Consider the following 13,762-nt stretch of genomic DNA (forward strand, 5'->3'; position numbering starts at 1 on the left):
AGAAATATACACAGAATAATCAGTTCAAGGCATCATTTATTCCACAGCTATCAAGGTTTTTCCTGTGAGAGGGAGAAAAGGCACACCAATGAAGAGGGGAAAGAAATGGATGAGAAATGACAATGGATTTAATCTTCATTTTCTGATTCTGTCCTTGTATTTGCTACCTTTTCCTTTCCTTATTTGCGTAATTTCACACGATGTCATTGACTATTTGAAAAGCCATAGATGACCATAAAACTGCAGATTCATACGTACGATTATAGAAGTCTGTATAAATGGGAGCGTAACAAATATGGCATTTTCATTAGAAGACTATTTACATGAGCGCATTACATGTTGGATTTTATTACCTAAGGGTCGGGATGAGTGTCTAGTAAACTCTTACTCAAACTGAAAGGCTGAACTCAGATAAATGAGAACACAGAGTCGATTAAGAACGAAAGGCTCTATCTTCATGTGGCGCACACTGCGCAGAGGAAGTGGCACTTTTTCTAAGAGTTAAGATTGATATCTGGTTCTCGCCAGCATCTGTCATGAGCAGCAGCCTGCATGTATGAAGATCTTTCTCTTTGAGTTGATTAAGTCGTTTCACAGCCGTCTGAAGGAGGCGGTTGTGTTTTCCCTCTGCAGCCTCTAATTTGAGTGGCACGCGTTGTCAAAGCACAATTACGCACATAATCAGGTAACCTTGATGGAGTATTGCACACACATTACCTGACTGTCTATAAAAGTGGTCTCTGCTGTTGTGTACATCAGTGGATGGTAAATCTCATTATTCTAGCTTCCATGTTTTGCGATCCCAATCAGTAGAGATGTTGAGAGATGGAGGCATTCTTAGGATGTCAACCTACAGCTGTTAATGCACAACACAATGTGGTAGATCAGAATCGTGGCTGGTCATATAACTGTTAATTACAGTAGTGTGATCGTGCATGCTGTAAGTGTGAAAACTTTTGCATACCATGAGTTAATTGCATGCAAGGTTTCAGTCTAAACCTGATAACATCCTTTTTAAAAGGAACGGTGTATAGTATTTCAGGTTTTCTTTAGTGTATAATCACCTGAAACTAAGAATCGTGTTTTCGTTAGTTTTAGAATGAGCCATTCATATCTACATAGGGAGCGGGTCCTCTTTACGGAGTCCGCCATGTTTCTACAGTAGCCTAGAATGGACAAACCAAACACTGGCTTAAGAGAGGGCCTTTCATGTTTTTACTTTTCCTGAAGGCCACTCCCACACAACTGTGGTAACGTGAGTTGCAGAGTGCAAAACCGTGGTACCGCCAGCCGCCGTCTGACTTCCGTTGCTCCTAAAGTAGTGTTATTAGGATGGCTTCTGAGTGAGCGGAGGGGTCCTCAGTTGGTTGCAATCTGCAACCACACCACTAGAGGCCGCTAAATCCTACACACTGTACCTTTAAGGTGTACTGTACCTTATTTGTTCTTTGTGGATGTTATTTAGAAATGCCAGTGTGGTTATTCTAAGGCTTATTGTAATACCTAAAAAGTGTGCATCATTAAAAAAGTCCAGAAATATTAATTTATCTAGAAATGTAACATTATTTACGTAAAACAGGATATTGTTATGATCATTTCAACTGTTAATTCATTACTTTTAGCTAACTGCTTCAAGCATTTATCTATTAATTTCAACTATTTAAAAAATGTATCCATTACTTGCTAACAATGTCAACCATTTTTTCCGGATTGGATGCACATAGGGGAAAAAAAAAAAAGGCTGACAACTGAGAAATGTGAGCACCGTATCTACATTACAGTGCTAATATATATCTATAGACTGCACCGCAAAGATACAGGTGCCATTTAAAACTAATCTGGCTTGTCACATCTGTAGGCTATGTATATCTAAGGCGGGAGGACTGTGTGCACACTAATGTGGCCTTCAACATGACTGAGTACACCACAATAAATCATGTTAATGACTCAGAGAGGCACCTAGATGAATTCGGGTGCAGATTTGTTCATATATGGAGGAGTAAATGAAAGATGGCAATATGGGGAAAATGGCGCTTCCAATTTTGTCTTACTTGATCTCAGGTTCGTAATCCTGATAGCTGAGCGATATGACGAGAGCAAAACAACACGAGAAAAACAAGGCAGAAATAAATCAAATCACAAGACAAAGAGATGGAAAGTAATCCGAAATGTGTGTCCATAAATACAATGTACAAATTTAGACATTGAGAGGGAAACAATACAACGAAAAAGGAAGATTTGGGAAGTGGAGATTAGAGCTACGTTCACAGCATCCAAACATCAAGGCCAGACATTCATACATTTTGGGAAGGGATTTGTTAGTGATTTAAAGCTGATAACCACTATTATCCTGGTTCACTGAAGTATCCAACTTCCCTCATAAATGCTGGCAGACCTTCACATTTAAGCTTTTATAAATGGGCCAGGTGTGCGGCAAAATAAATGATTTATGAATTCACCGGGGCAACCATTAAACATAATTTTCCCAGGGCTGTCTTAATGACCTGGTGGGAGAGGTACTTCATCAAGGCGACTGCCCCCGGAATGGACACAGAAACACAAGCGGTGGGCACAAAGAGAACAAAAATATTGTCCTCTAACTAGTGGCGGCTTGGTCGGATGAATGGTTTATGATAGAGACACGAGAGGTCATAGGAAATACATCCGAGAGGACAGGATATGAAGAGGCTACAACTCATATCGCACATGGCTTATCTTCGTCTGGAGTTATCAGATAAAAATATGGGGGATGAATTTGAGAGCTGCATGGAAGGAGCCTTGAGGCAGAACTTCAGAGACTGCATAGCAGTCACTGAAAAGCATAACAGCTCACTTAGAAATGGAGAGGGTGCATTTCAGTTGAGTTTTATCCTGTCAGGACTGTTACAACAGGTACAGAACCTCTCAGTTCATATTTTTGGCATCATTAAAGCAGCAGTAGACAAGATTGGCTCAAATATGATTAAAAAAAGTTATTTTTATAAAACGGTCACTATATCCTGACAGGTAATCTGAAAAAAAAATCATCTGCATCTTTGTCCTCCCAGTTTACTGCCCATTGCTCGCATAAATTGTTTTCAGAAACATCTTGTAGTGTACTGTTTAGCTTTAAAATGAGAAAGTTTGTGACCCGGCCGCCATGTTGAGATCAGTTGAGGAAATACCAGGCACCGCCCACCAGCCGGAGCAAACTTTCTCATTTTACAGCTAAAGAGTACACTACAAGATGTTTCTGAAAACATTTGAGGCAAGATATAGGTAATACAGTAACAAAATATGAATGCATATTTGATCAGCGCTGCCTAGTTTGACCATTTGATTGGAGTTAGCGAGTGATTTACAACTGCCTCCACTGAATGAACAGCCAATAGGAACGCTTTCTCTCTGAAATGACCTGTGATTGATAGATTTTTTAAAGCCTAAAAACAGAGCCATGAGAAGGTGTAAAAGTCTAGTTATCTCTCAGAACACTTGAATTACAACATGTTGAAAGGTTATTGTGGAATCTTTGTCCAATGATGCCAAAAACATTCTGCCTACCCCCGCTTTAGGTGTAGCATTTAGCAAGGCAAATCAAGTTATTGATTTCATTAATTGTGTATTTTAGTCTAATTTTAGAATGCTGAATACAGCGTACTTTAGCTCAACTGTGTGTGTCAGTGAACCATACAGTCATTTGAATGATTGTACAATATATAGATATGCTATCCACCGCTGAGGGCTGCAGCAGAGCACTTCTAGGCTTTCCAAGCACAGAAAAGAGAGAGAAGCTTTATTGTGCTAATCGTCGAGAAGAAACACCAAAAATGAGCAATTTTAAGCAGAGAACCTCTTCAGACCGTGGCATCAAATTACCACCAATTTCCTTCGAAATGACTTAATTTGCAGAGGTGCCATTCACTGCAATGTCACAGATCATTTATGTATGAGATTGCAATTGGTCAATTCAACCTGTTTCAGTCATTTTATAGGCTGTTTCTGGGAGGAAAAGAGGAAGTGCTGTGATCAACCCGACAGGGTGTTAATTATTTAACCAAAGGTATGCTTAAAATGCTAATCACCTCAAAGTGTTTAAGACATCAATAGCGCAAAAAGTTTTTGATGTCGGCGTAGACGTTTTGTGTCTTTGAAATCATCCTCGTTAGCATATTTCATTTGAAGTTTCTTATCTGCACGGGGAGGAAGCTACGCGAGTCAAAAGCCACACCTTTCTCGATAAAAATGTTCAGTCCGTCATGTCCTTAATATGCTGCATTCAGAGCAAGTGGTGCAAAAGTCATGTTGTAATCCATGAATCACAGGGCAGTGGCAGCCGCTGTCTCCATTATGGGGCGAGGAGGGAAAAAACACATCAAACACAATATCAATTCTACATCCTCTACTGAGAAATGTTGCATCTTACCAGTGCCATTCTACAATAACACATCCATCATAATAACGGTAGCTAAAATGAAGAGGAAAAAGAAAAATGGAAGATGAGAAACAGAAAAGATGTTAAAGATAAACACAGGCAGAGATAAAAAAAAAAAAAAGGCAGGATGCTAATCAAAAGAAGAAAAGAAAGGGAGGGAGGAAGAGATACACAGCGAAGGAGATGAAACACTCATGTTAAAACATGGCAGCATGATGAAATCTGAACAAAAAACGTGACATCAAACCATAAAGAGGAGTCAAATGGCAAAAAAAAAAGATAACACAAAGAAGACACACCTCATTAAACGGAGCTAAATTGACTTAATTAACCCGTGGCATCATCATCAAACCAGTTCACCTTGATAACTCAACGAAAACCTATACGGAAATTAAGGCAATAACTGACTATGACACCAAATTGGACACTAAATGCTATTTCAATCCATGTTTAAAACGGAAATACTTAATTGTTTCATCATACCCACCTATTACTATGTGTTTATGATGAAACAGAAGCAACAGCTAAAGGCTATGATGTGTTTGGCTGAGCAGTACTGTTACTAAAAGCCAGCCTGAATGTGCAGTCGTGTGTTGAGAAATGGGTCTCGACTTAAAAAACGGTGTCAGATGAATGAGGGCTGACAAAAGCAGCGCTGCTTCATACCATTTTCCAATGGTCATCTGAAACATTGCCGACTGTTTGGAAGTCTCAGGGGTCAGGAGGTCAGTTGTGTGGTACATTATGGGAGGCCGGTGTAATAAATCATATGACACTGAGAACTCCAGCGGTCAATAATTTTCTGCAGAGCAAACTACGCAATGCATCTTGCGGTACCAAAGGAGGGTTAACATACAGAAAATGGACTTGGAAAATGTTCTCTACAACAGTATTTTGGATCAGTGCTTTGCTCAGTGTACCTGCTGTTTTGGTCCAGTCGTGGTCTGGAGCTGTATCAAAGCTAAGCAATCTATTTCCACACCATGCCTCAGTATAGAAGCTAGAGAGACAATCAAGGGGTTGCAGGTGGTCCGCCTGTATGTCTGCCAGTGTTTGAACCACGGTACATGTGTAGCTCACAGTGGATGTTTCAGACCGGGGCTGTGTGTAACAGTTTGTGCGTATATGTCTGTGTAAACGTTGCACATATATGAGACTCAGTTGTGTTGGTTTCTAATGCCAGATCTGCTGCTGATCAGAATTCACACTGTGAGCAGAGTACAAACAGTGTTTTCATAGGATAGGAATGGCATGGGAAAAAGATGTGCTTCAATATTTAAAGAGGACCTATTATGCTTTTGTGCTTTTTCCCTTAGCTTCAGTGTGTTATATAGTTGTTTTTTTGTAAAAAGGTCTGCAAAGTTACAAAGCCCAAAGTCCACGCCAAAGGGAGTTATGGAACGTGTCCACGTAAGGGATCACCTCGATCCCCAGCATTGGACGCTTGGTGGGCTGCCACTAGGCACCTGATTGGACCAACGCTTTCACTCATGGGCTGCTGCTCCCAGATTTCAAACAGGAACCAACATGGCGGCTCGTTTGGAAACTTTTTTCTCTTATATTATGAAAATAGTTCACCGAAATATGTTTCTGAAAACATTTAGGCAAGGAGTAAGCCATGCAGTTGCTCAATCTGTCTTTGTTTTAGATCGACAACGGTTAGTTTAAAAGTTTTTTGGGAGTTTCCAGAGGCAGCGATTCGCACCGGACGCCCCTGATTTGCATAAAGTAGCTTTGACCTCAACTTTATGCAAATGAGGAGCGGCCAACGTGACGATGTTCTAGTAGAAACCCAAAAAAAGTATACACCTGAACAGGTCCTCTTTAAAAGTGGTCTGTCGAAAAAAGAAAACAAAAAAAAGCACAGAGAACACCCAAACATATATTCTGATCATTTCCAAGTCTTGATGGCTAACATTGATGGCTGTGTCAGCACTCCCAGCATCTGCTTCCCAATTCCCTAGCCATACCTAATTGCTGTTCTTTCATTGCTGCAAAGTGCATACAAATGATCTACATTTTCTGTGCTACACACTAGAATCAAATAGGAGCAAAACACATAGCCTGTTATTTCACAGAATCTGATGAAAATGTGGACAAAAGAAGTGACACTGAATGGCTTTCACCATTCAGCCACTTCACAAGGTGTCAAGTTTGGATTAACCTATTATTAACATTACAGGAAAGTATAGGACCTGATTATAGCTTTGACAAAGCATGGTGGAAAGAGCAGAAGAGGAAATGGCTAGACTTCTATCAGATAGATGAACAGTAGAACAAAGATTGGGTTGCACCAGCTATTAGTAAATCCTAAAGTTTGTGGGTAAAGTTCTAGCTAGTTTCAAACCAGTGATTTACTTCATTTGGTTGCACCATTTGAATTTAAGAATGCCTTAGCTGGTCAAGACGTACAGTATGTATAGAAGATGTATAAACTGGTCGGGAGGAAACATTTGTAGCAAGAATTTGTGGGAAGTCACTGTAGTATCCAGAGTTGTACCCTACTGTAACAACGACATATTACACTTTGTAAGTTTAGGTATTACTTTGTTTTATTTAAACTTATGCATAGATGGACAATTGAGAGTTAGAAGTATTCATAACGTTTAGAATGAGTGGGATATACACAATTGTGCTGAGCTAGCTGATTTTATTTGATCATTTAGTTTAACGCAGTAGGCTACCTCCGATTCTGAGAAGTGAAGCCGATGCGGAAGTGCCTTAAACTTATATTCTTTCTAATAGCCAGCAGGGGGCGACTCCTCTGGTTGCAAAAAAGAAGTCTGATTGTATAGAAGTCTATGAGAAAATGAGCCTACTTCTCACTTGATTTATTACCTCAGTAAACATTGTAAACATGAGTTTATGGTCTCAATCACTAGTTTCAAGTCTTCTTCAATACAGCATGATGTTCATTTAGTAAATTATGGTCCCATTTAGAGTCCAATAGACCATAAAGCAGGGGATGCTTTAGGGCGTGGCTACCATGTGATTGACAGGTCGCTACCACGGCGCTGTCCGGTCTGGGAGTTGTCTGTGTGTTCATCTTATAACTTTAACCCTTTCACAGGGTGTTTTCAGTTCATGACAGTTAATTATATATTTTTTTGTTATATTTCAATATATATATATAACTTAGCTACCCCCTAAATGCTGAACTCGAGGCTTCAAAAGGCAGTCCACAAACCAGTGGGTGACTCCATGGTGCCTTCGTCCACTTCTTACTGTATATACAGTCTATGGTTGTTCTAAGGTTGTTATTTTGACGAAATGTAATTCAAAACTTTTCCAGTTTACATCACCATTAAACAGCCTTCAGGTCAGATGTTTTACCTTATTACATCCACCAAAGGCCAAAGGCCTCGGAAGGAGGTTATGTTTTCACCGGCGTTTGTTGGTTTGTCTATTTGGAGGATAACTCCGAAAGTCCGTGATGGATTTGAATGAAATTTTTTGGAGGGGTGGGGTGTGGCACAATGAACAATCCATTAGATTTTACGACGTACATGAAACCTGCCTTGGCGGAGGTCTGCGCCCCCCCGAGTGCACTTCTAAGCTATATTTATTCTGCTCTTCCATGGGTCATATATCAGCAAGATAACATTAGCTTTATCAGTTAGCTACACAACAGTTACACCTGGCAGTTACTGGGTGTAAACCTTTAGTAAAAACTCATCTCTATGTAGAAATAGTCTGTGTGGTGCAACCATTTTTAATTCAGTAATGCATAAATCTCCACTTCACAGTAAACACTTACATTCTAGCTGAGTATATTCAAACTTACGGGGAGCTGATGCAGTCGGCCACCCGGTTGCCTCAGTTCACAGGAGGAAAACAAAACTTCACAATATGGCAACTTCTGTGTTTCTCGGAACATCGTTAAACGTTGACCTTCTGCTACATGTCATCGTGAGGTGACTGGAATGTCAGTACGGGTCATACTTTGGCCCCGCTCAAAAGCGGCACTTAAAAACCAAGAGCATCCTGCAGTGAATCTGTGATGGAAAAACACAGTGCGGTCTGACACGGTGCAGCTTAAGCACGCTATATCACGCTCGCAGGAGATTGTTTTTTTATGTGTGTATCACTGTGCTGAGAGGAGCAGGGCAGACAGGGCCACTGTGCTGCTGAGACACAACCAGTGATGTGATGCCGCAAAAAAAAAACAGCCAGAGCGCCCGGCCATAAAGTAGACTAATGTGTCCAGAGTGGCTTAAAAAAAAGCGAGGAAGACAGCAAAAACAGAGCAGAGACCCTTATCCATCATAGCAAACGGGCGGCAAAACAACTTTACACCATCTGTGGAAGGAGTGTGCCCTGACACCAGGTAGCTGGAGCTTACGTCAAAAACAATGACCGAAAACGCTGTGTCATTCTACAAGGGAAGGGGACCTTAAAAACAACTTTTAAAACTCCTTATTCACATCTAGCCAAACTTCTGGATGAAACTTTTAAAAGTGTAAAAGAACCAGGGAGGCCTTTACGGCAGCTTTTTTTTCGTGCGTCAACATATTTTTCGGAACTTATTTTTGTCATGCATACCTTACACAAAACGCGAATATTACACTGCGAAAAAGCGACACTTTTTATTGTAATGAAGTTGATTTTTCAGAGCTTTTGCACTGCGAAAAAAGGCATCAACCAATCATGTTGTGCAGAATGGGTTGAGTTGCGCCTATATTTACGAAAGAATAATACAGAAGCTCCCGTAGTCCAAACCAGGACGGCAAACTTTATGACTCCTTTCAACCTTGACAAAGGCAGCAGGCAGTGCAGACCAGATCCACTTTCCATCCTTTATTCCCTTTCACAATAAAAGCCCATGACATATAATATTGGCAGGCGAGTATTTTGCATTTTCATGTTGTTTATTCGCCACGCCCTCAGTGTGTAAAGGCCTTAAGTCCGCACTTATTATCTCACAACACTAATCTTACTTTGTAACTATGATGGATCAGACAACTGAAGCTAATTGGCTTTTGTATCATATGGATATGAATGAACTTCTTGAGCAGTATACAACATACATATAAATTACAAAAAAACAAAAACAAGCAGCATCGTTTGTAATATATCAGCTAAAAAAATGCAAAACCACAAACAGACCAATTTTGTCTCATTATTAGACAAGGGTATATACATTTTTACTACATATTGCACTACCAGATGTCTTGCCTCAAGTAAAGCTATTTTATCTGAAACTTTAATAGGAACGTTTTACTAGCTGAAACTTACTTTAGCAAAACTGAAATACATTTCACCCGTGCGGTAAATGTATAGCAAAGTATTGGAACTTTTACTAGCAAGCCTGTAAACACCAAAAGAAAGTTTGTATCTGAGTTTTATAATCATCATTGTCCCTCAAGCTTTCATACTATCTGAAAGCAGGCAGATAAACAGACTCTGAACACACATACGACATGAATATTCATTGGCAGCATGTTGACACCAAGATAACACCAGGTCAGGTCTGTCAGATTGTCTCCTGGCCTTTTGCCGTGCAGACAACAGTGTCCGTCAGATAATGATGGAGACGCACCTGTTTGATTTTAACCCTGCCTGACACAACCTTTCGGCATAACAGGAGGTGCTTACCTGGCAGGCTCAGACTCACGGACCCTTAGGTTGGGTGTTCACAACCTTAAGTGCTTTTAATGAGGTTTCAAAATATCAAACGGGGAGGCGAGAAAACGTGAATTGCTCGGGAACACCGGCTTGAATATAGAGTAAAATAAAAACATTGCTCTTTAAACCAGAGGTTCATTAAACTGAAGGAAAAAGGAGGAAAAGTCGGCTCAAACGGAGTCGTGCTTGATACAATTCAGCTGTCGGAGTGCGTTTGGTGGAAGCGAGCTTGTCACACTCGTATTGAAACATTCTTTCCATCTGTAACAAAACGCCACAAGGAGTGCTATTTCTGGACGGCTTTAATGGGTGGATGGGAGTGCTCTTACTTGATGTTGTCCAGGCAACCGGAGTCTGGTTTCAAGATGGCTGTGTGATGGAACATCTTGTAGAGAGCGATGCCCAGGAAGATCACATTGAGCTGAGAGACGGACACAGAGAGAAAGAGAGAAAAAAGAGAGGTTGTATGTTTCCTGTTTCAGTTCCATTCATTTTAAATCAGAGCACTTTGTAGCGCAGATCTGGACCGCTGCAGCCAGACTCGGTTTCCCACTCTGCCAAACAGAGCACAAAATCCTGTGAAACCTCTACAGTGGTACAACAGGCTAAACAAGGAACGGTGAGACAAGACAGCTGCATACTTGTATGAGGGAGCCTTTCCATCTGACTTATTTACACTTGTCTCATCATATTCACACTTAGAGACAACCACAGGGAATAACTGCCACCGCTGCTGCGTTCGTTTGCTTTTACAGTTTCTACATCTGGAAAAAAAAAAACGGTAACACTTTATTTGACGCCCATGTTTATAATTCATTATGAACATACTTATGAGTTATAATCGGCTTAAAGCACTGTATAATTATAGCAATTTATAACAATAATCATAACACATTTTATAATGACATATAAGGTCAAGACATTTTCTTTTTTTTGCAAGGATCATAGTGTATTATAATTCCCATAGTTGTAATACATTATCATCTTTTTTTTAATAATGCATTATACTGTGATTATAAGTAAGGGATAATGTACAGCGAGCTGGTCATTGTTGTGAAATAAACCCTGACAGCGCGATGTGGTGGATCACAACGCGAAGCGAAGGAGTCTTGCGTCGCCCTGAAGGGGTTTATTTCACAACAATGACCCGCTAGCTGTACATTATCCCGCTTATTACACGGCTACTTACTTAAGAAATCAATAATTTCATACAAAAACAGTCCGCCAGAGTCCGACATTAGAACTGCGCCCATAGTAGCGGTCTGTTATACATAGCAAGACTGTAGAGCGCTGTGATTGACTAATGAGAATCGAGTATTCAACAAAGTTGTGCAAAAAGTCACTATAAGTGGTCATTGTTTGCTTTAAGTAAAGTAAAAATAAATTTTACAGTGTGTTTGTGTGCTGTTTTTGCAGAGATTTAATGATATATTCTTCACTTTACTTAAAGCAAACAATGACCACTTAGAGTAATTTAAAATCACATTATAATGCTAATTATAACTAAGTGATTATAATGCTCTTTATAATGTGCCTTTAAGTGGAGTACTGTGTTTTCTTTATGTACCAGATTTCTTATTAAAAAAAAAAAACTTAAAAAAGGAACACAGAAGTGAGTTGGACTTCTGCAGCTACGTTTGCCAAACACACTGTAATTAGTCAGAAAAAATATTTTTTAACAACTCTTATGTTTGACTGCTGGATATCAAAAAGACCCACTCTGGTGTATCTCATTATTTTCTCTTTTTCTCTCTGAGTCAGTAATCACAAAAATAGATAATGAGTCAAATCTGGTCGCGGCATGGGGGTCTTTTCAGAATGACTGAGCAATGAGTAAGCTTTCATTTTACTGCTGTTTACAGTTGACATTAAGCTAATATGAGTTGAGTATTAAAAAAATGGCCTTTTTAACTGCTTCAAACGCATCTTTTCCCAAACCCTCACCAAATTCCCAGGGTTAAAATTGGATCTGAGCTCTAGCCTTCTTTCCAACAGAGATATTGTTTGTTTGTAAATGTAAGAGAGAAAGGAGTGAGTCATGAGGCACACAGAGATGCATTGTGAATGACTGAACCAAACTGGAGCGTGAAAGTGCATTATGCATGTTTGGATTTAGCGTCCAGCGAGGCAGCAACAGTTCACAGTTCACATTTTTGGGTCCTGTGGTACAAGAAAGCTGTCCCATTTATAAGTTGTTGGGGGATATTTATTAGTTGATTTACTGATTCGGAGTATTTATTATGATGGCTGACTGGTGTCTCGGAAAATTAGGAGCACATCTCTTGTGGCGCGGCAATATTTACAGCTTGGCATTGGCTTAAATACTTAGATGAACATCACTCTGACATCAGATTTAAAGCAGCTGGATCAATAAATGAGATATTTCATTAGAAAATTGGGGCTGTACTAGTTGGGAAAGACACGGAAAGTGTGTGTGTGTGTGTGTGTGTGTGTGTGTGTGTGTGTGTGTGTGTGTGTCGTCCTTTGCATAATGCTTGTGTATCTGCACCCAGAGCTGTCTGCGTGCCTGCGAGGAGGAGATGGAAAAAAAAAAGGTAGCGGAGTTGGAACAGGAACAAAATCAATCATAATCGCAGTGCGGATTACTCCAACACTGCATACTGAGCAGAGTTCACTCTCTTTCTCTCCTACTCTCTCTCTCACTCACCCACCTCTACCCCACCCCCCCTCCCCCAAAAAAAATCGTCTCAGCCGGTGACTGCAGAGGGGTGACAAACTGCAATATATTCTCTACACCCCTCATTCGTTTTTCTGGACGGCACCATGCCCGGCGGTGGCATATATGCTCAACAGGGCAGAGAAAAGAGGAGCTAGAAAAAGGGATCTCGGTGGACCATTTAAGCGACGACCCGCAGGCTAAGTAGGGTTAATGAGCAGAAGGGTGGTGGTGGTGGTGATAGTGGTGGAGGGGGGGGGAAGGCGCTTACCATAATTATCAAGGTTGCTGGTCCTATGAAACTCCAAATGAAGTAGGTGTCCAGGCGAAGCCAGCAACTGCAATGAAAGAGATAGAGTGAGAGGAGAGGGGGTTATGAAGAGAGAGAGAGAGAGGATGAGGGAGTGAGAAGGGGGGGAAGAGAGACAAAGATTTGAGGTTATAGCTTTATACTCCTGCTCAGAGGATATACATCAAGTAGGAGGCTGGACTGACACAGAGGAATAGGCACTTCAAAACACAGATTGCCGCAAGGGGGCTCGAAGAATTATGGCCATCAGTAAGAATTTGGAGGAGAGGGGGCTTTCAGTGTCAATGACAGCAATAATGATGGGCTTTCATAGCCAAACAGGTGTACTATCAAAGTAAAAGAAAAAGTTAAAAGGGTGGGATGTAGCTAAAACTGTAAAGGATGTGCCCTAAAGGCTGGGAGCGACCAGACTTTAGTTTGATTCTGTCTCAGTTTGTCGGGTCATGGTAGGAAATTACCATTACAGATGATAATTTATGGATGATTCAATTAGCTCGCAATTGAATCCTAGCTGTATCACTCCAAAAGGAATTGGATTGACCTTGACCCTGACAGACGTGGCCACACACAGTCCCTTTAGCACTCAACAAAGTGTCTTACGTGTTCATGTTAACAGCGATGACTCTCTAGGACTGCTGTAATTATGTCAAGAATTAAATAACATGCTCTCCTGACCTCACACTTCATATCAAAACTGTACAGAGCGTCTTCTTTGCTGAGTGAAATTAGATACAGACCA

At 40.5% G+C, this 13,762-nt stretch overlaps 1 protein-coding gene across 20 annotated transcripts in view; it reads right to left on the reverse strand.

Annotated features, from left to right (window-relative positions):
• LOC119481177 (adhesion G protein-coupled receptor L3-like) overlaps positions 1-13,762 on the reverse strand; it is a 234,267-nt gene that overhangs the window by 14,873 nt on the left and 205,632 nt on the right. For all 20 annotated transcript variants that reach the window (XM_037757857.1, XM_037757869.1, XM_037757866.1 and 17 more), the window contains 2 exons: positions 12,985-13,051; positions 10,366-10,457 (listed from right to left, as the gene is read on the reverse strand). In XM_037757857.1, coding sequence (XP_037613785.1) covers positions 10,366-10,457; positions 12,985-13,051 — 159 coding nt within the window. The remainder of the gene's footprint in view (positions 1-10,365; positions 10,458-12,984; positions 13,052-13,762) is intronic.

This window comes from Sebastes umbrosus, chromosome 22 (genome assembly GCF_015220745.1).
Source record: "Sebastes umbrosus isolate fSebUmb1 chromosome 22, fSebUmb1.pri, whole genome shotgun sequence".
NCBI lineage: Eukaryota > Metazoa > Chordata > Actinopteri > Perciformes > Sebastidae > Sebastes > Sebastes umbrosus.